Below are 25,218 nucleotides of genomic sequence, written 5' to 3'. Positions count from 1 at the left end.
CTCAAAAAATCTAAACCTTGATTACTCTGTCCTTGCAAACTATTGCCACGTCTCCAACCTCCCTTCCTCTCCAAAATCTTTGAAATACAGTCACCTCCTAAATCCATACCCATTTCCCCCAGAATTCTATGCTTGAATCAGGTTTTTCTTCCTGTTTCCACTCCATTACCTTAGTGTCTCCTAAGGGTCTACCATCCTATTTCTCATCTTCATGCTGCCCCTCAATGCTATCATCCAAAAACAGTGCCACCTTTCATATGCATGCTGGTGACACCCAACTCTACCTCATCATCATTTCCCTCCATTCCCGCTCTTCTCTAAATTGTCAGATTGCTTGTCCAACTTCCAGTACACAACGAGCAGAACTTTTTTCCAACTAAGTAATGAAGACAAAAGCCATTATCTTTGGGCTATAGCACAAACTCCATTCACTAGCCACTGACTCCATCCCTCTCCCTGGCAACTGTCTGAGGCTGAATCAGATTGCTCACAACCTTGGTGTCACATTTAACCCAGAGATGAGCTGACCATATATCCACGCCATCACGAAGACTGTCTACTTCCACCTCCAGAATATAATCTGACTCTACTTCTGCCTCAGTTCATCGGCTGCCGAAACCCTCATTAATGCCTCTGATACATCTACCTTAACTTTCCTAAGCGTTCATGGCTAGCCTCCCATGTTCTACCTTCTGTAAACTTCAGATCATCCAAACCTCTGCTGCCTGTGTTCGAATTTGCACCATTCCATTCACCCATCACCCTTGTAATCAATAATCTACATTGGCTTCAAGCTCCTCAACTCTAAAATTCTCCTTCTTGTTTTCGAATCCCTGCTTGGTATTACACCCTCCCAATCTTTGTAATTTCCTCCAATATGACAACCCTCTCAGATTTCTGTGCTCCTCCAAATCTGGCCTCTTGAGCAGCCTAATTTCAATCACACCACCAGTAGCAGCCGTGCTATTAGTTGACAAGGCCCAAGCTCTAGAATTCCTTTCTCAAACTTCACTGCCTCTCCTTCTCTCTTTCTTCCTTAATACACTCCGTAAATCCTTCCTCCTTGGCCAAGCTTTCAGTCAACAATCCTAATATCTCCTTACATGACTCAGTGTCAAATTTTGTTTGGTAATGCTCTGAAATGCCCTGGGGCAAGGTACTATATAAATACAATTTGTTGCTATCGTTTTCATGTGCTGCTTTAGAGATTCCTCTGTAGGAAACATGAGGAAGAATGGTTATCCTGATTGGCCCTCTTCCCTTTGCCCCCCCCTGCCCCCCACCCCCTGCCCCCCACCCGCCCCCAGTGTGAATCCAACTTGGGAGGAGGCGGGTCAATGAGTTAATAAACATTAAAGCATAAAAAGAACATTTCAGAAATTTCCCCAAATAATCATAAGGCATTTAGTCTCTACACAAAGTATCACAAAAAATTTCCTCTCTAACTCTTACATTGTGACCGAGGTTGATATAAAACCTGCGTAAAACATGGTAATGTAGAAATTCTGCTTCCTTTTGGGGTAGAGTTCTATGGCAGGCATGAAGAGAAAAAATTTGGAATGGAACAAATTTCACCCAAGTTTTCAGTCTGTTAACAAAGCCAAACAAAATTCTCATCCAGCAGGTTACAATATTTTTGGGAAAGCTAGCAGCACTGTATTGTGTCCAGACATGTGAAAAGCTTCTTCAAGATGCATACAGTGTATTAATTGATGATTATTTTGCCACATGGACCTCATTGCATCCTCATACCTTTGCAGCTATTTCAATTGGCATACGAGCCAGGACAAAAGAGGGTAAACTTGGTTTCCTAGGAGATTTTGTTGCCTTCTCCTTCAAATGGATCAGACATGGAGGGTTTTCCTAACATCAAGGCATCATCATTTCCTCTTGGAAAACAAACACTGGCCTGCACATTCCTCCTTCTTCTTACCGACTACCTGAGCATTGGTGAAGTGAGACCCCTTGTGAAAAGTCATGGGATTGCAAATAGGAGACTGGCTAGAGACGTAGGTGCTATTAAAAATGTTCTGACTTTGGGAAATCCGACAGTGTGAAAAAATTGTAATTGTAATTGTAAATTAAACTGTAAAAATTCTGCTACTAGCTTTTCCATGGAGAAAATGGTGAAAATATTTACCTTGGCAAACAATACAATTGTGCCTTGAAAATTTACTTACATTGCTAGTATCTCTGTAGTGGCTTGAAATGAACCTGAAGCATACAAGCTCATGGCTGTGGTGACTGTGACAACCACTGGACTGTCATCAATGTGAAAATGATTATGTAGAACACAAGAACATAAGGACTAGGAGCAGGAGTAGGTAATTCTACCCCGCCATTCAATACGATCATGGCTGATCTCATTTCGGCCTCAACTCCAATTTCCCGCCCCCTCCCCATAACCTTTCAACCCGTTACTAATTAAAAATCTGTCCATCTCCTCCTTAAATTTATTCAGCGTCCTGGCATCTACTGCAATCTGAGGTAGTGAATTCCACAGATTCACAACCCTTTGAGAAAAGTAATTTCTCCTCGTCTCTGATTTAAATCTACCACCCTTAACCTAAAACTATGGCCTCTTATTCTAGAATGCCTCACAAGGGAAAATATCCATTCCACGTCCACTTTTTCTATCCCTTTTAGCATCTTATATACCTCAATTAGATCTCCTCTCATCCTTCTAAACTCTAATGAGTATAGCTCTAAACTGCTCAATCTCTCCTCATAAGACAAGCCCCGCATCTCTGGAATCAATCTAGTGAACCTCCTCTGAACTGCCTCCCATGCAACTACATCTTTCTCAAGTAAGGAGACCAAAACTGTGCACAGTACTCCAGGTGCGGTCTCACTAATGAGAATTATACTATATTCTATATTATATTAATGCTATATTCTCAAGGACAATGTAGGTCAGCTTCAATTAGAATGAGAAAATCCGTCACTATATCCAATGGCAGTTTTCCTCAGATAATTCCTGGGAAGGTTTGTCTGTGCCTGAATGCATGATGGGATAGGTAAGAATGGGTGTGGGCTGCTCACCTTTGCAGCAGCAGTCAAGATGTTGCTGCTAACTATCTATGTAAAAATTGCTAAATTCAAAAGATTAAACTTTTGTTCAGGATTCATGTCCTCCTATTTCCAATTTCAAAAATGTTCAGTGAAATTCAATCATTCCCCCTTTTCACAGTTACTTATTATCAGCACAAAACTGGCCTGACCCTCATCACTCATTTCATATGTGCAAACTACTTGCAAAGCACACACCATGAGAAAATTAGGAAACTGCAGTTATTATACTGCCATTGCCTTTAGTTTGAATATTTATACCCTTTATGTGGGAACGCTTCAGCCTGGTTTAAAAAGCCATCTGAAAGATTGTGCAAAGCATGGGATAGGTAGGGAGCCAGCTGAATACTCATTTCCACACAATTTCTCAGCCCTAATTGCTTGTCCCATGCCAGCGTCCACAGTCGCAGGCAACAGAAAATATAATTTCCAGTTATATTCTATATACTAGATTTTGAGTACTAAATACTAAATCTATTGTATTCCTCAAAACAGAGTGAAATGTTTCCACAGGTTATATCCTCAGAATAACAGTGACAGAGCAATTTCAACTGATTTTATAAATTATTCATTTAATTCTTTTTCATTTATCAGTTTTCTACCATTTTAGAATATGGCACAACTGATTATGAAGTGCATCAGCCACAGTTCATTATAAGTTACAATCTACTCTTGCTTATTCAATGTAATTTAATTTGAATAACTTGGTAATTCACATTTGAATTACTTGATCATTCAAATTTGAATTGCACATAAAGGGCTGCTATAACTTTTAATGTAATTGTTTAATTCAAGTGACTGGATAATGAGAATTTGAATTCAGCCAAAAATTACTTCTAACCATCAGGTTGCATTCGACCAAGTGTAGCACTAAGGAGCCCTTCTAAAACTAAAGTCAATGGGAATTGGGGTGGTGGTGGGAAACTCTCCACTGGCTAGAGGCACAAAGTAAAATAACTGATTGCTAGTGGCAAATCATCTCACTCCAGGACATCATTTCAATAGATCCTCAGGCCAACATCCATATTATCAGCTGCTGACCATTGGAACTTCCCTGGGCCAAAACATCACAAATAAGAATGTTTGCTGATGATTTCACAGTGTTCTGTTCCATTCAAAATTCTTCAGATAGTAACATATTCCATACATACACACAGCAAGATCGGCCTGGACCAATAAATGGTAAGCGAAAATAAAAGCAAAAAAACTGCGGATGCTGGAAATCCAAAACAAAAACAAAAATACCTGGAAAAACTCAGCAGGTCTGACAGCATCTGCGGAGAGGAACACAGTTAACGTTTTGGATCCGAAATGGTAAGCGACGTTTGTGACAGGCAATAATTATCAACAACACAAGGGGGTCTAACCATCTCTCCTTGGTAATATAATGGGGTTATCACCACCAAATCCTCACACAATCAAAATTCATTGGTCAGAAACTTCACTGGGCCTGCCACATAAATGCTATGGTTACTAGAGCAGGTCGAAGGCTAAGTATTCTGCAGTGAGTGGCTCACCTCCTGATTCGCCAAATCTTCTCCATCAAGACAGAGTCATGAGTGTGATGGAATACTCTACACTGGATGGATTTAGCTGCGACAATGCAAATGAAGCCCTGCACTATCCAGGTCAAAGCAGTCTACTTGATCAGTACCCCATCCAATAGCTTAAATAACCACTTCCTCTACCATTAGGTTGCCGTGACTGCAGTTTGTACAAAGTACAGTGCACTGCAGCAACTCACTAAGGGTTCTTCAGCAGCATCTTCCAAACCTACAAGGTTTATCATCTGGAAGGACAAGACAACAGGTGCCTGGGAATACTTCAAGTTCCCCATCCAATTGCACATCATCCCGACTTGGATGTATTGCTGTTCCTCAATCTGATGCTCCTAAATTCTGGAAATAGATACTAACAGCATTGTTAGTATAGATACTTTCACCACATGGGCAGCAGAGATTGAAGAAGATCCACCACCATCTTCTCAAGCACAACTAGAGATGGGCAATAAATGCCAGTCAGTGATGTTCATCTCTTGAGAATTAATATATCCGTGAAAAGGTGAACAGTCTCACTTGAAATGTTACTTCTCATTCCTAACAATGGCATGATGTCTCATGGGTCTGGACTGGATTTTAAAAGTTTGATCAATACATAGGGGTCGATTTGCATATTCTCTGTAATAAAAGGTAGGATCTGTTGACTTAAAAGGAATAACAATCTTGATTGCACCTTAGAATAGCTATTGTTTTTGAGTTACCAGTAACACTCACTTAACCACAATAGTCCCCAGACTGTTGCAGCTCATTTCCTTCCGGTCATCGCCCAGAATCGTAACTACAAAATAACAGAATATAAAATCTTTTGATAAAGCAGATTAAAATTTGCATCCTAGATAGATCAATACTCCATTCACTTTGTTATTAATACAGTTGAAGCTTGCAAAGTGGATAGCCATAATGGATAAGAAATGCTTCTACTCATCAAGGTATCTACATTATTAAAGCCCATTAATATTAACACTAATAAATATACTGGATTTGGGGACACCAGTAAAGGAATCCAATTAAACCGATCAATTTAGTATAATGTTAATGTTAATCAAAACCTGATCTACTAAAAGGAGTAATCCGTGAACCAAGATTATAGACCATTTAATACAATATCTTTTTGATTAATGACTTATCCTGTTAATATGATTGGTACCATGAAAGAAGGTTTAATAGTGGGGAAGTGACATCCATTAGTGCTGTATACTTTTGATGACAGCTGCCTGGATCAATAGTAAACTTCAACCTACACAATTCTGCTGGTAACTGTACTTCACCCACCCCCAATCAAACATTTTCACCCCACTGCTACTTACAAAACTTCTAAAATGAACACAAAATCCTAAAAAGAACAAATCAAATATATGGTACAGTCTGAAAGGTAGTCATCAGAGTACATTGTCACCTTATTTCTCCACACACTCCTTTACCTTCTGCGCCTACTGTTGCTGTGTTACAATCTACTTAGGGAAAGAAACAGGCTACAGATAACTGAAAGTGCTCATCTATGGGGTCCAACTGTCCCCGCAATGAAAAAGGTAATTCTGTTCAAAAGAAATGCGTGAAAGTACTCGGCATGATTTTTTTAAATAATTTTTTTTTTTCTTTCAATGAATGTTTTTAAAGCAGTTCATTGTTAATAGAATCTTTAATAACTGTGAATGAATTACAGAGCATTGCTTCTTTAAAAAAACACAATTATGGAAATGACTATTTTGTGAAATATGACATTAACACTTTTCAAATAAAAATATCTTTACCAGCAAACATAGGTATTTATAAAATAACTTACCACAGGAGGGATTTCACCAGCAGCAATAAACCAAAAAAAAATTACAAGAAACATCAAATAGCATTGCTAACATGTTAGATAAATGATAAGGGCCTGAGGGTACAATTTCTGTCCCATGAATGACACTGGATTAATATTAAGCCACTTCAACATCACTCTCAGAGCTTGGGATGCTATCTCAAACCTATAGTCTGTTATCATTTGTAACACACTGCAGACTGTTTTACAAAAAATAAAAGCATCACATGTAGGATGCATTCTATTTGTTGGGCCAAAATATGCAGTAATGCTTGCCATCACATAGTAACGCTCTTTAAGGATAAAACAATAGACCACAAAATCAATTTATTACATCATTAACCCTTGCAACCAGAAGAAATGATATGATTTCAGATGTGGTTGATCCCAAATGTTTGATAATGGAAGTAGTGTGTTGGAGGCATCTAATTGCTTGAAATTTTTCCCCATCTAAATACTTGTAGGCACATGCTGCCTAGCATGCTAAACATTTCCAGTTTCTCTTTGTTCAAAACATTAAAATGTTTAATATAAACACATTCTGTATAATGCATTCTGCCTCTCAGGAATTACTAAAGGGCAACACATGAAGTCTAACTGTCCATTTCTTTTCATTCTGAAAAGAGAAAATTAATCTTCATTGAAGTCTATTCTTCTAAATACAGCAAAGTATTGTATAAGTTGCTGACTAATTTACAGCAATGAATTATAGGATAACAGAAAATAAATGAGGTGCTAAAACAAAATATCTCCATGTCAGGAGAGGCCAGTGCATTAACACAGGAATAACTGACAGGAGCACAGATGAATTGATATCTGTTGTAATTCATAAATTGTAAATTCTAATGAAAGGTCATTGACCGGAAACATCAGTTCAAAGTGATTCTTAACTCCCGAGCGTTTACTTCTGTTCTTCTTTCTCAGCCTGTGAACTTATGGCAACGCAGAACTGTCCTTCAAAGTGAGAGCATTACAGAAGACTCACCCTCTAGCGCAAGCTGGCTGAATCTTCCAAACACATTAACTCCTCACAAATTTGTTTTTTTCAATCCAAATGCGAGTTCCCAACCACATTCTGGCACAGTGAACCATAGAGCCTTTCAGCCTCTTGCTGCTCGCTCTCTCCAATACCCTGTCAGACTAACCTCTCCATGGTATTTAGTGATATTCTAAGAAATCCTGTGACTCAATACCAAAATGGTTTCTCTGTACCCTTCCCAATTCAGAGCCCATCACTATGGCAACGTGCATTACATGGGCTTTGTATCTAGGTAGAGATGCTGATTAGCTATCCTTGAGAGCACAACTCTTATTTTTATATTGGAAATAAATAAACAGTTTAAAGCATAGAGATAAAAACAAAAAACTGCAGATGCTGGAAATCCAAAACAAAAACAGAATTACCTGGAAAAACTCAGCAGGTCTGGCAGCATCGGCAGAGAAGTAAAGAGTTGAAGTTTCGAGTCCTCATGAACTGTCGAAGGGTCATGAGGACTCGAAACATCAACTCTTTTCTTCTCTGCCGATGCTGCCAGACCTGCTGAGTTTTTCCAGGTAATTCTGTTTTTGAGTTTGAAGCATAAATGTTTACAACCCAATATTCTCTCACAGTCTATCCACTGTCAGCACACAGGCTGCTGTCATTGTCCCAAAATGTGAACATCTTGCACCTTCTTCCCATTAAAGCAATATAGGTCCCCTTTAATCTTTAACAATAAAACCACCAGGTAATCTTCAAAACAGGTCACATGACCCCTTCATTTTAATTAAAATTAAAGACGTAGTCACAAAACATAACAGTCTTGTAAACTTTGTAATTATAACAAAAGGAATCTTGGGAAGGCTGTTCCTCTGGTCTCTCACTCTTACCTGGAGCTCCTGCTGCAGGATCTGAGGGAGTGCAGTGAGGTGATCTTTCCCAAGGATTGTGGGGAAGAAGAAAACCTCGACAAACAAACAGGCATTGGCAAAAGTAGCTGAGGGAGCCAGCATCAGAAGTGTGGTCCCTCCAGCCTGGAGACAGTGCAGCAAGAGGATCATGGACCTCGGTAGTTGAGGGGGCAGGGGGGTGTTTAGGTTGATGCGCAGTGACATTAATTAGTACCAAGCTCCACCCTGTACTGCTCTCCTCAGAACACATCTTGCAGCTCCACTCAATACTCTCTCTGCAGGCACCTACATGAAGTAACATTCACACCACACAAGTGTCAGGCAATGACCAACCCCCATAAGAGAGAATCCAACCATCACTCCTTGACATTCAATAGCACTATCATCACTGAATCCCTCATTATCAATATCCTGTGCATTACAATTGACCAGAAACTGAACTGCATTAGCCATATAAATACTATGAGTACAAGAACAGTTCAGAGGCTAGGAATCCTTCAGTGAGTAACTCATCTGAATCCCCAAACCCTTTCCACCATCTACAAAGCACAAGTCAGAGATGATGGAATACTCTCCACTTGCCCGGATGAGTGCAGCTCCAACAACACTCAAAAAGCTTGACAGCATTCAGGACAAAGCAACTTGCTTGATTGACACCCCATCCACAATGATTCGCTCCCTCCAGCATCGACACGCAGTGGCAGCAGTGTGTACCATCTACAAGATGCACTGCAAGAACTCACCAAGGCTCCTTTGACAGCACCTTCCAAATCCACAATCACTAGGGTGGAGTGCTGCTTTGGGCTGCATTGGAGTGCTTCAGATGGAGTTTGGTGAGAGAGAGACTTTTGAGAGTTAGTTTCTATCTAAAGTCTAATCTTTCTTTAATTTAGCAACTAAAAGTTGCTCTTTGGATTGGGAGAAGGTGAGTTTTAGACCAGCTTTAAAACAGAGGTTACACAGGCTCAGCTTGCAGCTGCAGCTAGTTAATTAGTTAACTGGCTTAAACAAGTTTTCAGCAGCTAGGTTCAGACAGCATAAAAGCAAGCCCTCTGCACTGCTGCTATGTCTGGACAGCAGTGCTGCTTTGGGCTGCATTACAGTGCTGCAGTTGGAAGCTGGGGAGAGAGAGAGAGAGAGAGAGAGAGAGAGAGAGAGAGAGAGAGAGAGGAAGGAAGGAAGGAAGGAAGGAAGGAAGGAAGGAAGGAAGAAGAGTGGAGGCCTTGGTAAGTAGGACTTGGTGAGTATTTCTTCTGTCCATAATATTTGCTAAACTAGAGGAAGTAAAAGGAGTAATTTAAGGGTAAGCCATGACAGGGCAGCTCAGTCAAGTGGAATGCTCCTCCTGTGCGATGTGGGAAGTCAGGGACACTTCCAGTGTCCAGGAGAACCACGTGCGCAGGAAGTGTCTCCAACTGCAGCTACTTGAAATCCCTGTTTCGGAGCTGAAACAGTGGCTAGAGTCATTGTGGAGCATCTGCAAGGATGAGATCTTTGTGGATAACATATACAGCAAGGTGGTCACGCTGCAGGTAAAGAGCGCACAGGCAGAAAGGGAATGGGTGACTGCCAGACAGAGTAAAGGCACTAGGCAAGTAGTGCAGGAGTCCTCTGGGTCCGTCTCTCTCTCTCTCTAACAGATTTTCTATTTTGGATACTGCTGGGGGACATGGTTTCTCAGGGGAATGCAGCGAGAGCCAAGTCTGTGGCAACACAAGAAGCTCAGCTGCACAGGGTGGGGGGAGAAAAATGAGTGGGAGAGTAATAGTGATAGGGGATTTTATCATAAAGGAAACAGATGGATGTTTCCATGGCCGCAGACATGATGCTAGGATGGTATTTTGCCTCCCTGGTGCAAGGGTCAAGGGTATCACTGAGCGGCTGCAGGACATTCTGAAGAGTGAGGCTGAACAGCCAGAGGTTGTGGTCCATATCGGTACCAATGACATAGGGAAAAGGTGGGATGAGGTCCTGAAGGCAGAATATAGGGAACTAGGACATAAGTTAGAAGATGCGACCTCAAAGGTAGTAATCTCAGGATTACTCCCAGTGCCACGTGCTAGCAAGATCAGGAAGAGGAGAGTAGACCAGATGAATGCATAGCTGGAGAGATGCTCTAGGAGGGAGGGATTTAAATTCCTGAGGTATTGGGACCTGTACAAGCTGGATGGACTGGGACCAATATCCTTGCAGGGGTATTTGCTAGTACAGTGGGGGAGGGTTTAAACTAGACTGGCAGGGAGATTGGAACCTGAGCTGGCAGACACATGAGGGAAACAGAGATAGAAATGAAAGACAGGAAAGTAGAACGCAAAAGCAGGACGCAGTGGAAACAAGGGCTAGCAGCAACTAGGGCTATAGTACAACAAATGTGGAAAGATGTTAAAAGGACAAGTCTAAAGGCACTGTATCTGAATGCATGGAGCATTCACAATAAGGTAGATGAATTAGCAGTGGAAATAGATATAAACTGGTACGACATGATTGCAATTATGGAGACATGGCTGCAGGGTGACAAAGGCTGGGAACTGAATATCAAGGGTACTCGCTATTTAGGAAGAACAGGCAAAAAGGAAAAGGAGGTGGCATGGGATTGTTAGTTAAGGATGAAATCAGTGCAATAGTGAGAGAGGATATTGGCTTAGAAAATCTAGATGTAAAAACAGTCTGGGTGGAGCAAAGAAGCAACAAGGGGCAGAAAACATTGGTGGGAGTTCTCTATAAGCCTCCATACGGTAGTGATAAGGTAGGGGATGGCATTAAACAAGAAATTAGAGATGTGTGTAACAAGGGTGCTACAGTAAGCATGGGTGACTTTAATCTACACATAGACTGGGCAAACCAAATTAGCAATAATGTTATGGCAGATGAATTCCTGGAGTGTGTACATGATGGTTTTTTAGACCAGTATGTCGAGGAACTGACTGGAGAAGAGGCTATCCTAGATTTGGTATTGTACAATGAGAAGGGGTTAACTAACAATCTTGTTGTGCGGGGTCCTTTAGGGAACAGTGACCATAACATGACAGAATTCTTCATCAGGATGGAAAGTGAAGTAGTCCAATCTGAAACTAGGGTCCTAAATCTAAACAAAGGAAACTATGAAGGTATAAGGCGTGAGTTGGCTATGATAGATTGGGGAACTTCATTAAAAGGCATGACAATGGATAGGCAAAGGCTAATATCTAAGGAACGACTATATGCATTGCAACAGTTATACATTCCTTCCTGGCGCAAAAACACAACAGGAAAAGCAGGCCAACCATGGCTAACAAAATAAATTAAGGATAGTGTTGCATCCAAAGAGGGGTCATATAATGTTGCTAGGAAAAGTAGCAAACCTGAGCATTGGGGGCAGTTTAGAGTTCAGCAAAGGAAGACCAAAAAATTGATTAAGAGGGGAAAAATAGAATATGAGAGTAAACTTGCAAGGAACATAAAATATACTGTAAAAGCTTCTACAAGTATGTAAAAAGAAAGATTTGCCTGAAACAGGAGAATTTATAATAGAGAACAAGGAAGTGGCAGAGCAAATAAACAACTACTTTAGCTCTGTCTTCACAGAGGAGGACACAAATAACTTCCCATAAATACTAGACAACTAATGGTCTATTGATGAGGAGGAATTGAAGGAAATTAGTATTACTAAAACAATAGTGCTGGAGAAATTAATGGGAATGAAAGTTGATAAATCCCCAGGGCCTGATCATCTATATCCCAGGGTACTAAAGGAGGTGGCCATGGAAATAGTGGATGCATTGTTTGTCATCTTCCAAAATTCGATAGATTCTGGAACAGTCGTGGCAGATTGGAGGGTGGTAAATGTAACCCCACTATTTTTAAAAAAGAGGGAGAGAGAAAATAGTGAATTACAGACAGGCTAGCCTAACATCAGTAGTAGGGAAATGCTGGAGTCTATTATAAAGGATGTGATAACAGGGCACTTAAAAATATCAATGGGATTAGAAAAAGTCAACATGGATTTATGAAAGGGAAATCATGTTTGACAAATCTACTGGTGTTTTTTGAGGACGTAACAAGCAGACTTATTCAGTGGATGTGGTGTATTTGGGTCTTCAGAAGGCTTTTGATTAAGTTCCATATAAGAGGTTAGTGTGTAAAATTAAAGCATATGGTATCGGGGGTAATGTATTGGCATGGATTGAGAAATAGTTAGCAGGCAGGAAACAGAGCAAGAATAAACGGGTCTTTTTCGGAGTGGCAGACAGTGACTAGTGGGCTACCACAGGGATTAGTGCTTGGGCCCCAGCTATTCAAAATATATATCAATGATTTGGATGAGGAACCAAATGTAATGTTTCCAAGTTTGCTGACGACAGAAAACTTGGTGAGAATGTGAGTGGTGACAAGGGTGTTAAGAGGCTTCAAGGCAATTTAGACAGGTCGAGTGAGTGGGCAAATACATGGCAGATGCAGATAAGAGTGAAGTTATCCACTTCGGTAGGAAAAACAGAATGGCAGAGTATTATTTAAATAGTGATAGGTTGGGAAATGTTGATGTACAAAGGGACCTGGATGTCCTTGTACACCAATCACTGAAAGCAAACACGCAGGTACAGCAAGCAGTTAAGAAGGCAAATGGTATGTTGGCCTTCATTGCGAGAGGACTTGAGTACAGGAGCAAGGATGTCTTACTGCAGCTGTACAGGGCCTTGGTGAGACAACACCTGGAGTATTGTGTGCAGTTTTGGTCTCCTGACCTAAGAAGGGATATACTTGTCATAGAGGGAGTGCAGTGAAGGTTCACCAGACTGATTACTGGGATGGCAGAATTGGCATATGAGAAGAGATTTGGTTGACTAGGCTTGTATTCACTGGAATTAAGAAGAATGAGAGGGGATCTCATTGAAACGTATAGAATTCTGACAAGGCTGGACAGGCTGGATGCAGGGATGATGTTTCCTCTGGCTGGGGGGGTCTAGAACAAGGGGCCACAGTCTCAGGATATGGTTTAGGCTATTTAGCACTGAAATGAAGAGAAATTTCTTCACCCAGAGGGTGGCAAACCCTTTCTTCACTGAAACTGGATAAAAATCCTGGAACTCCCTCCCTAACAGCACTGTGGGTATACCTACACCATGTGGACTGCAGCGGCTCAAGAAGGCAGCTCACCACCACCTTCAAGAGCAATTAGGAATGGGCAATAAATGCTGGCCTAGCCACTGACACCCACATACCATGAATGAATTTTTAAAAAACTCACTCCCCCATCTGAACAGCCAACATTCACACTCACCCTCATCTTATTGCCCTCTCCCATCCCTGCCTCACTGGCAGGAATGTCCTCCCCTGCTATCCACACAAGCTATTTTCAACACTCATAGCTCTCCCCTTCCTCTTCTTGCAGGCGAGAGCACACAACCTTAGGGAAAGGCAGAGGCTCAACGCCTTCAGGGGCACCTTGAGAAACCCTGGCCAACCGCGATAGAGGTTTTGTTCCAGTCTGATGCAGTTGTCAGCAATGATCTGTTATGAAAACCTGATTCTCCTCATGCATCAGTACTCACACGTTGAGGGAGCCACTCCTCTGCCTGTAGACCCTATTTTGGGGGCCTCACTTCCTGGAACTGGATCTCTTGTCCATCTCCTCTGCCTCTATGGTGCGGCATGCATGCTGCTGCTACTGTGGTTGCTGCTCCTCTTGCTCTTTGCAAAATGGAGCTGCGTAAGTATCTCCCGTGCCATGGTGAAGGCTGGCAGCAAGGAAGTACAGCTGAAGGTGAGTGAAATACAAGACAGGTGAATAGACTTCCAAGAAGTTGACAATCACCTGTTAAGCATAAAACACTCTTTGAGAAGCAGCACTGTGAGCAGCAGCCTCCTACTTGTCCATGGCTCTTCAGTTTGTGGTCAGTGCCTTCCCAGCCTGCCAGTTTCAAGGAAGAAGCACTCCCCATTGTGCCCCATTGTATTGATGACCCTGACAGGTTGCTGACAGCTCAGGCAACAGGTTCACTGTTTAACAGGCTGTTAAATTCAGAATACTTGGTTAAAACGTAACTTAGTGAGCTAACTCAACTGGACGAGCCACATAAATGCCATGCTACTGCAGTGGATCAGAGGTTGTGTATTCTGCAATAAGTAGCTCAGCTCATGACAACTCAAAGCCTCTCTACTGCCCACACGGCACAATTTAGCAGTATGATGGAATGCTCTCCATTTACATGGATAGCTGCAGCAACAACATCACTGAAGAAGCTTGACACCATGAGGAATGACTGTTTGACTGGCACTCCAATCATGTGATTAGGTGTTTAATCCTTCCCTCTTTGGAGTACCACAGGCTGCACCACAGCAAGTCAACAAGGCTTCTTCAGCAGCACCCTCTAAATCCATGACCTCACCACTTAGGAGAACAAGAAAACAGGTACATGGGACCATCATAATCTCCAAGTTCCCTCCAAGTCACAAACACCATGACTTGGACATATTTCACCATTCCTTCATTATTGCTGGTCAAATTCCTTGAAATATTGTGGGTGTCGCTTTGCCACATGGACTGAAGTGACTCAAAAGGTCATCCCATCACCAGCTTCTCGAGGACAACTAGGAATGAGCAATAAATGCCAACCTTGCCAGTGTTTGGCCTATATCCTGAGAATTTCTTTTAAAATAACGAATGTCTATGATGGAATAGTGGAGAGAGAGTGATATGAACACTTCAAGTATTCATATAATTTAATCCACAGTAATTTTCAGACTTTTGTCTGTTGGTAAATAGCTTATTGATCATGCTGATTAAAGAATGGTGAGATTCGTTCTAGAAAGAACTTCAGCATCAAAGGTTTACATGAGTTCCACCCAGAAAATAAATGGCCAAGAACCAACATTATGCACTTAATATAAAAATGCCATGAAAAATCTTAGCTGTAGTATTACAAGGAGGCAAATTGAATGCAAGATTATTGTGATATTTCAAAGCATTATAGCCTTTTGAAGTGCCACTAGTTAAAGCTTTATCTTTGCTGTTTGGTGTCAATATTCATCAGGATAAGTTTGAACAAATACAAATGCCACATTACCCAAGCATTATAGCAACAAATGTAAGAAGGAATAAAAATGATATTACTACACCATTATATCCTGGTACAGGTTTCCCAGCTTGTCCTATGGGGGGATTTAGAGAGTTTCCCAGGCCTACACACGATGCACTTATTGGAGATCCAGTTTCTGTTTAAAATACAAGAAAAACTGCACAATCATTATTATTCAGTCAATTGTATGAATGCACAAAATTTGTTCCATTGTTTAGTCAGTCTAACAGGTGTTAAGTTTAATTCTGGTCCTTGTTTTCAAATCCTCATCCTGTCTCTTTCTATCTCTGTAACATCCTTCGGCCCTACAACCCAATAAGATATCTGTGCTCCTCCATTTCAGACCCCTTATGCATCTCCAATTTTAATCATTCCATTATTGGCAGCCATGTCTTCAGCTTCTGAGGACCCAAGGTCTGGAATTCCCTCCTTAATTCCCTCAGTCTCTCTCTCTCTCACTTTCCTTCTTTAAAGCACTCCTTAATGCCTACTCCTTTGACCAAGCTTTTGGTCATCCACAGTAAATAGTTCCTTCCGTGGCTCAGCATCAAATTTTGTTTGATAATGCTCCTGCGAAGCACCTTGAGACATTTACAATGGTGAAAGCACTATATAACTTCAAGTTGTTGCTGCTAGCCTAATTGGGAGAAAAGAACATCAAGCACATTCCTTCTGCACCAATTCCCTCTATAATGGACTCTACCCTGCTCATTCAATCTCCTGGGCCAGATGGGTTCGAATGTATTTCTTGTACATACCTATATTATTTCATTACTCCACATTCCTCTGTCCACCAAAATAATTGAGGAAACCTCGAGAACATCTGGTTAACATTATGTCTCACATGATTCACTTGACTAGTTGCCTTATATCTTTCTTAGTTTTAGCAAAAGCTATGTCAATATTATCCACAGTATTAAAGATGCATAATTATTTTAAAAAAGGATAGACATTTACCAGTAAAATAAACCAATTTATTCACTTCATACAATTCTAATTCTAACCTGATCATGTAGTTTTAAAGGATGGTTCTTCAGTCTTAAACAAAAACTAAATTCTGCTGACTGATATGGTCACATCGTAGAATAAAAAATTTCCCTGGGTGGGATTAATGGTGCACAAATGGAGCATGGTGGGACATCTGCCTAACTTAATGCCCACACATTTCTGTCTTAGGTTTTGGGTTACCACCAGTTTAGATATTGAGGTGGAGCACACACAAGTAGAGAAGTTAGAAGTGAAGCTGCACGTACTTAATGGCTTACAGAAGCATCTTAGAATATGTCTTGGCCAGCAATTTTATCTTGCAAGATGAAGGCACTATAAAGTTCAGTACTGCAGCTCCAATGAAAAAAATCTAGACAGCAGCAGAACAGCCAGGCTCTGTGATACAGCTGCAGATGAATCTCCATGGCACCTTCCCATATTACAGCCATCTGCTTTCCATTAGAGAAGGTCACTACACGTTTTAATGCATCCTCTGTACCCACAGGACATGATGCTGAAGGACCTACATCTCCATTAAGATAGATGAGAGAAAGTGCTGGCATGAAGGAAGTTCCTCTGAGACTGCAGTTAGGGAACATAGTTGATTCACTGTTGATATAATGATATCTCCGTGAACTTGAGCCATCCAAACTCTGCTACCTGGTCCTTACTCACACCAAGATCTCTTCATCCACCATCCCTGTGCTGGCTGAACTACACTGACTGCCAGTTGGGCAATGCCTTGATTTTAAAACTCTCATCCTTGTTTTCAAATCCCTCCATGGTCTCACCCCTTCCTATGTCTGTAATCTCCTCAAACCAACAACAACTTTTATTTATGAAGCACCTTTAGCACAATATAACATCCCAAGGTGTTTCACAGGAGCATTATAAAACAAAATATGACACTGAGTCACACGAAGAGATATTAGGTTGGATGACTAAAGGCTTAGGCAAAGAGGCAAGTTTTAAGAAATGTCTTAAAGGAGGATAGCAAGGCAGAAAGGTATGGGGAAGGCAGACTAGAGCTTAGGTCCTAGGCAGAAGGCGTGGCCACCAACAGTGGAACAATTTAAAATCAGGAAGCACAGGAGGGCAAAATTAGATAGTGCAACTATCTCCGAGCGTTGTGGGGCTGGTGGAGGTTACAGAAATAGAATGGGATGATGCCATGGAGGATTTCAAAACAAGGATGAGAATTTTAAAAGGAAGACATTGCTTGAACGGAAATCAGTGTAGGTCAGCGAGCTTGGTCGATAGGTGAATGGAACTTGCTGCTGGTTAAGACATGGGCAGCAGAGTTTTGGATGACCTCAAGGTTACGGATGGTAGAATGTGGGGAACCAGCCAAGAGTGCATTGAATACTCAAGTCTGGAAGTAACAAAGGCATGAATGAGTTTCATTCTGGCAAATGGCATGAGTCACCTTTATGAGGAGGTAAGGCTATGAATGTGATAGGCGGTTGGTTGCCTGTAATCAGGTTGGGCGTGGGTGGGAGGCAGTGGTCATGGGAGTTTGCACAGGGATCTTGGTGGGAAGCAGGTGAACTGAGGCAGAGGTGAAGCCTGGCAGTGTTACAGAGGTGAAAATTGTCAGTCTTAGTGATGGCGCAAATATGTGGTCAGAAACTCATCCCGAGGTTAAATATTACACCAAGATTGCAAACAGACTGGTTTACCTTCTGACTGTTGCCAAGAAGAGGGATGGAGTTGGTAGTTAGGGAATGGGATTTGGAGCAGGGATCAAAAATAATGGCTTCAGTCTTCCCAATTTTTAATTGAAGGAAACTTCTGCTCATCCAGTACTGGATGTTAGATAAGCAGTCTGATAATTTAACAACAGTGGAGGAGTTGAGAGAGGTCATGGTGAGTTAGAGCTGGGTGTAGTCAGTGTACACGTGGAGACTAACACTATGCTTTTGGATGATGTCACTGAGTGGCAACATATAGATAGGAAATAAGAAGGGCACAAGGATGGATCCTTAGTGGAACACCAGAGATAACAGGTCAGGAGTAGAAGAGAAGCCATTGCAAGTGATACTCTGGTTACAATTAGATAAATAAGAGTGTAACCAGTTGAGCAGTCACTGGTAGCTGGGTGACAGTGGAGAGGGGTTAAAGGAGAATGATGTTGTCTACTTTGTCAAAGGCTGCAGACAGGCTGAGAAGAAAGAGGGGGGATAGTTTACCTTTGTCTCAGTCATATAGGATGTCACTTGTGACTTTGATAAGAGCCAGTTCCATATTGTGGTGGGGTGAAAACGTGATTCGTAGAATTCAAACATGGAGTTCTGGGAGAGATGGACTTAGATTTGGGAGGTGGCAACAGAACCAAGGACTTTAGAGAAGGAAGGTAAGTTGGAAGGGTTAGTTTTTTTGAGGAGAGGGATGATGACGGGAGGAACAACACCTGAAGAGAAAGAATTGATAACAATATTGGCCAACATGGGGGCAAATAGGAGGAGCTGGGCAGTCAACAGTTTGGTGGGTATAAGTTGAGAGAATAAGAGGTGAGTCTCATGGTTAAAATGAGCTTGGAGATAGCATGCAAGCAAATAGGAGAGAAATATGCAAATTCAGGGCTAGGGCAAGGGGAACAATAAAGAAAGTTTGGTCTGGTGAGCTGGTGGAAGGGAGGAAAGCAGCTGAGGCAGCTGATCAGATGGTCTCAATCTTAATGATAAAAGAAGTCCATGAGTTCCTCACACTTGCTGGTGAGAGTGAAGGAGATGGAATAAGGGTTTAAGAAAATGACTTGCAGCAGGAAAATCAATTTTATTATGGACTAGGATCAATGTGTGAGAGGCCCAAGGTGGGCAGTGTGACTGGACGTGATTTTAACTGCCTTGGTTTAATGTAGCATATCTCGCCAGAAGCTTGCAGGAGTGATGGCAAAGTCAGCAGGCAAGAGCAGCAAGTGTGGGGGGAATGGACTCCACTGGAGACCCAAGGGAACAATCCATGGAATTAGGTAAATCCTGGTGGAGTTGTCCCTAAACAGATGCTGGGATGGGGAAGGAGAAGGGGGTGGGTAGGTGCAGGAGAGATCCATGAATTCATGCTTGTTCTGGAAGGGCACTCCTGCTCCTCCTGAACGCCAACAAATTCTCCTGAAGATTAAAAAATAAATCTTGGCCTTTTTGGCCATTCTGCTGCCTGGATTCTTCTGGCAGTTTTGTCATGGGCAGAGCCTTCACTCCAAGTTGCAGTAACAGCAGTGTTGCAGCACCACTGGCATTAACAGACAGGAAATTTTACATTTCAATTTCATCCCCAACTGTCCACAATCAGAGCCTCAGTCAACCTGAAAGTCTGCAAAGAGAAAATGTTTCTGGGCAGAAACGGAGCAGCCTGACACAGCTAAGTCACTCCACCTGAACTTAATCCCTTCTCTGCACAGTTCCCACCTGACAGTTAAGGATTAAAATTCTCCTCCAGTTTCCATCTTGCCGATGCATGGAGCAGGGATCTGGGAAGGTCAGAAATTCCACCACATAATATAAGAACGTGGGCCCAATACTTACGATGAACCAGATCTCCTGTGTCAGCTCTGATCAGGCACAAAACTACCCACTTAACTGCATACGTTGGTTCCAGCTGCCAATGGAGGATCCTGCAGAATTCCCACACCACAGAGCAAAGAACATCTGTACAGAATTCACGCCCCCTCTTACAGTACTAGCAATACTGGTAAGTGTTTAAAAGATCCCCAAGCTTCTGTGTTAGTGAATGAGTGTGTTAGCGAATGGGTAAGTTTAACATTTCGAAGCAACTACAATTAATTACGTCACATTTTATAACATGATACTACTGGTCAATTACCATTTCTAATATGCATTTCCTTGTTGTATAGGCACAGCAGTTGTACTTTTGCATGTATGAGGGGTGAATATATCAGGAAGTAATCCTTAACAAGGTTCCAGGAAATGTCACTAAGGATTATCTTCACTGAGTGAATTGAAAAAATGAGTCCAAGGCCTCCAACCTGACCAAATCAATCATCCACTTTACACCATTCACACACAGTCTGCACTCCGTTAATGGGAAAGAAGAGTCATTGCTAGGCAACTGGCACAAAATCAGCAACCTTGTCTCTTCTGGAGTTCTTCTCAAAATAGTTGCTTTGCTGAACTATGGCAATTACACATTGTGGGGGGAGGGGTGGGAGGGGGAACGGAGGAAACTTGGGAAACCTATAATGATGGGGGGATTCTATAGTCAGAGGAATGGACGGGAGTTTCTGTGACACACACACGATTCCACATTTTATGTTGCTTCCCTGGTGCCAGGGTCCAGGATGTCACTGAAGGGGGGAGTGGGGGGGAAGTTGAATAGCTAGAGATTGTGGTCTGTATTTGTACCAACGACATAGGTAGAAAGAGAGGTGAAGTAATGAAGGCAGATTTTAAGGAGCTAGGAAAGAGTTTAATAAGCAAGGCCTCAAACGAGGTGATCTCTGGTACCAAGTGCTGTTGAGTATATAAAAAGGATGAAAGAGCAGATGAATGCTTAGCTGTAGAGATGGTGCAGGAGTGAAGCCTTTAGATTCCTGGGATGTTGGGATCAGCTCTGAGGGAGATGGAAGCTATACAGAAATGGACCGGTCACATCTCAATAGACCCGAGACCAATGTCCTTCTGGGGTGGTTATAACTGGTGTCATGATAGAGGGTTTAAACTAATTTGGCAGGAGGATGGGGCTGAAATTAAGACCCTCATTCCATTTGAGGGGCATGCCATTGTGCTGGCCGGAGAGGACAGGGACCATGCATGTGGCGATGAGATGGGTGGCACCAACCCAGGTGAACACCCTGCACCAGTTCATCCATCAGACAACCATACTGAGATAAAAGCAAAAAACTGCGGATGCTGGAAATCCAAAACAGAATTACCTGGAAAAACTCAGCAGGTCTGGCAACATTGGCGGAGAAGAAAAGAGTTGACGTTTCGAGTCCTCATGACCCTTCAGCAGAACTGGGTGAATCCAAGGAGAGGGGTGAAATATAAGCAGGTTAAGTTGGGGGGGAGAGAAGTGGAGGGGCGGGGGTTGTGGTTGTAGGGACAAGCAAGCAGTGATAGGAGCAGATCATCAAAAGATGTCACAGACAAAAGAACAAAAGAACACAGAGGTGTTGAAGTTGGTGATATTATCTAAACGAATGTGCTAATTAAGAATGGATGGTAGGGCACTCAAGGTATAGCTCTAGTGGGGGTGGGGGGCATAAAAGATTTAAAAATAATGGAAATAGGTGGGAAAAGAAAAATCTATATAAATTATTGGAAAAAAACAAAAGGAAGGGGGAAGAAACAGAAAGGGGGTGGGGACAGAGGAGGGAGGTCAAGCTCTAAAGTTGTTGAATTCAATATTCAGTCCGGAAGGCTGTAAAGTGCCTAGTCAGAAGATGAGGTGCTGTTCCTCCAGTTTGCGTTGGGTTTCACTGGAACAATGCAGCAAGCCAAGGACAGACATGTGGGCAAGAGAGCAGGGTGGAGTGTTAAAATGGCAAGCGACAGGGAGGTTTGGGTCATTCTTGCGGACAGACCGCAGGTGTTCTGCAAAGCGGTCGCCCAGTTTACGTTTGGTCTCTCCAATGTAGAGGAGACCGCATTGGGAGCAACGAATGCTATAGACTAAGCTGGGGTAAATGCAAGTGAAATGCTGCTTCACTTGAAAGGAGTGTATATACTGAGAGTCCATTCTGCTATCTTCCAGTTGCTTGCCATCCTGAACAGGTGGTGGAAGCAGAGCCAAGGCAGTTTAGGACATTACACAGGTCTGACTCTATTTTGACATCACCTATTCCTTTGTTCTCCCTTCTCCTCCATCACATTGACATCTGTCACTCTCAGTTAGGGATGCAGGCGTGCATTCATCCTAATCTTTTCCACGGATTCAGAGCATCTGAGGATCATGAAGTGCACACAATCAGTTTGCTATCATGGCTAGGCTGGCAATCATTGATGTACCAGAGAAAGAGTTATGGGAGGGGGCCGGAGTAGGAATGGAACAAGGAAAGTTCCACATACCTCATAAAGAGACAGGCATAACTGGGGCCTATGCGGATACCCACAGCCACACCTTTTATTTGGAGGAAATGAGAGGAGTTTAAGGAGAAATTGTTCAGTGTGAGAACAAGTTCAGCCAGACTGAGCAGAGTAGTGGTGGATGGGGATTGTTCGGGCCTCTGTTCAAGGAAGAAATGGAGAGCGATCAGACCATCCCGGTGGGGGATGGAGGTGTAGAGGGATTGGACGTCCATGGTGAAGAGGAGGCGACTGGGGCCAGGAAACTGGAAATTGTTGATATGATGTAGGGTGTCAGAGGAATCACAGATGTAGGTGGGAAGGGACTGGACAAGGGGAGAGAGAATGGAGTCAAGATAGCGAGAAATTAGTTCCGTGGGGCAGGAACAGGCTGACACGATCAGTCAGCCGGACAGTCCTGTTTGTGGATTTTGGGTAGGAGGTAGAAGTGGCCCGTCCGAGTTTGGGAGACTATGAGGTTTGAAGCTGTGGAAGGAAGGTCTCCAGAGGAGATGAGGTCAGTAACAGTCCTGGAAACAATGGTTTGATGTTCAGTGGTGGGGTCATGGTCCAGGGGAAGGTAGGAGGAAGTGTCTGCGAGTTGACGCTCAGCCTCTGTGAGGTAGAGGTCAGTGCGCCAGACAACAACAGCACCACCCTTGTCAGCAGGTTTAATGACAATGTCAGGGTTGGATCTGAGAGAAGGGAGTGCAGCAAGTTCAGAGAGAAACAGGTTAGAGAGGAGCAGAGAAATTGAGACAACTGATGTCACGCCGACAGTTCTCAATTTCATAAAGTGTCACCTAACAGGCTTGTCAACAAATTTGAAGACCATGGACTAAAAGGACAGTGGCAGAATGGACATGAAGTTGGCTGAGTGACAGGAAACAGAGTAGCGGTGAACAGTTTTCTTTCAGAATGGAGGAAGATGTACCCAAAACCACCGCTTTTCTTAATCTATGTTAATGACTTGGACTTTGGTGAGCAGGGCACAATTTCAAAATCTGCAGATACAAAACTTGGAAGCAGAGAACTGTGAGGAGAATAGTGATATGCTTCAAGAGAATATGGCGAAATGGGCAGATGAAACTTAACTGTTGAGAAATGTGAAGTGCTATACTTTGATAGGAAGTGAGGAAAGGCAATATAATAAAACAAGGATACAATTCTAAAGGGGCTGCAGGAGCATAGGGACTTGGGGTTTTTGTGCACATATCGTTGATGATGGCAGGGCAGGTTGAGAAGGCTGTTAAAAAGGCAAATGGGATCCTGAAACTTATGAATAGAGGCACAGAGCACAAAAGCAAGGTTAGGATGAAGTTATATCAACACACTGGTTCAACCTCAACTGGAGTATTGTGTCAAACAAGCATCAGTTCTGAACTATTTATGCCGATGGACAAAATAATTTCTGTGAAGCACCTTGGATATTTTGGGATATTTATTAAAAATTAAATAAAATCCAAATGGTTTTGTGTTTTTGTTGGATGAGTCCCAATTGTCCAATGTGGATACACTCACATGGAATTTGCTGTTTAAATTCAACAGTACACAAAATATTAATTAATAAATTATAAGCAGGAAGTGGCACAATATTGTAGATTCATTTATTTTATTATAAAGTTGCTCTCTAACTTTTACTCAATGACTAAATGGGTTATTTCCAATGTATTTACAACTGTAAGAACTTTTTTCTTGAGAACCATCTCTCCTAATGGTGATTTGCTTTCAACAATGGTTTTGGTATTAATCAGTTCACTCTGTGCCCTAAAGTTAACATTAGCTATTGGTATCTAACATTCTTACCTGTTTGCCACCAGTGGTCTAGGACAGCAACTTTGAAGATTTGCTTGGCCCATTCCAAAGTGCTTGCATCACAATGTTCCCCAGCAACGAACAAAGTCCTGAACCTGGAACAGAATAGTGTTAACTCTGTGGTGCAGAGAACTTGACTATTTTTATTAGCTTCTTCTCACCCTAATTCTGACCTGTCTGCTTTCAGCCTCCTAAACTTTTCCAGTGATGCTCAATGTAAGCTTCAGGAACAGTACCTCTTTTTGGGCACTGGGCAGTTTACATCCTTCCAGCCTCAACATTGAGTTTTGACAACTTTAGATTAAAACCACCACACCTATTTTCTTAGGCAGTAGGCACTAGTAATGGTTCGGCTGTTCCATTTACACCTCCTCTAAACTCAGATTTTGTTTCCTTATTTCTCCTTTTGCCATCCCCTTTTAAGCCTTGCACAATTATGCCTTTTATCATTTAATCATCCCTGTCCTCCAACCTACCACATACACACCTGTTCTTTCCTGACACTGCCAACCCAGCCTATTTCTATTCCCTGGATCTGTAGTTGATTTTAAACTGATAAATCTCTAATTGTCTGCTCTCTCTACAGATACTGCCTGACCCAGTGAGTGCTTCCAGCATTTTCTATTTTTATCACAACTATACCGAAAGAGATCAAGGCAATGGCCCAGGTTTTCACGCTCAAAGCGGGCAGCACAAGTGAGGAAATTTCCTGGCTCGTCACACTCACTGAGGGGAGAAACTACCCCTGAATGGCCCAATCTTCATTTTGCAGGAGCAGGTGTGAGATAGTCAGGCCTGCTGTCCCCGGATGCAGATCGGAGATGGACACAGGGCTGCTGATTGGCCATTTAAAAGGACCACCTTGATCTCCCCTCCACCCACTCCCCATGCCACCTTCATGCCCTCTCCATGCCAACTTATGCCCCCCACCCCCCTCCCCCCATGGCCCTTATAGCCCCATGCCAACCTAATGTCAATCCATACCACTCACTCACCACCCTTGGCCATACACCCTCCAT

At 42.4% G+C, this 25,218-nt stretch overlaps 1 protein-coding gene across 1 annotated transcript in view; it reads right to left on the bottom strand.

Moving 5' to 3' along the window:
* Positions 1-25,218, bottom strand: part of acss3 (acyl-CoA synthetase short chain family member 3) — an 89,087-nt gene that overhangs the window by 8,464 nt on the left and 55,405 nt on the right. The window contains exons 9-11 of the mRNA XM_041216006.1: positions 24,191-24,294; positions 15,415-15,510; positions 5,343-5,406 (exon numbers count right to left, since the gene is read on the bottom strand). Of these exons, the coding sequence (XP_041071940.1) occupies positions 5,343-5,406; positions 15,415-15,510; positions 24,191-24,294 (264 nt within the window). The remainder of the gene's footprint in view (positions 1-5,342; positions 5,407-15,414; positions 15,511-24,190; positions 24,295-25,218) is intronic.

The sequence above is a fragment of the Carcharodon carcharias genome, chromosome 21 (genome assembly GCF_017639515.1).
Source record: "Carcharodon carcharias isolate sCarCar2 chromosome 21, sCarCar2.pri, whole genome shotgun sequence".
Lineage (NCBI taxonomy): Eukaryota > Metazoa > Chordata > Chondrichthyes > Lamniformes > Lamnidae > Carcharodon > Carcharodon carcharias.
The sequence above is the reverse complement of the archived record's forward strand: the minus strand, read 5'-3'. Positions and strand labels throughout refer to the sequence as shown.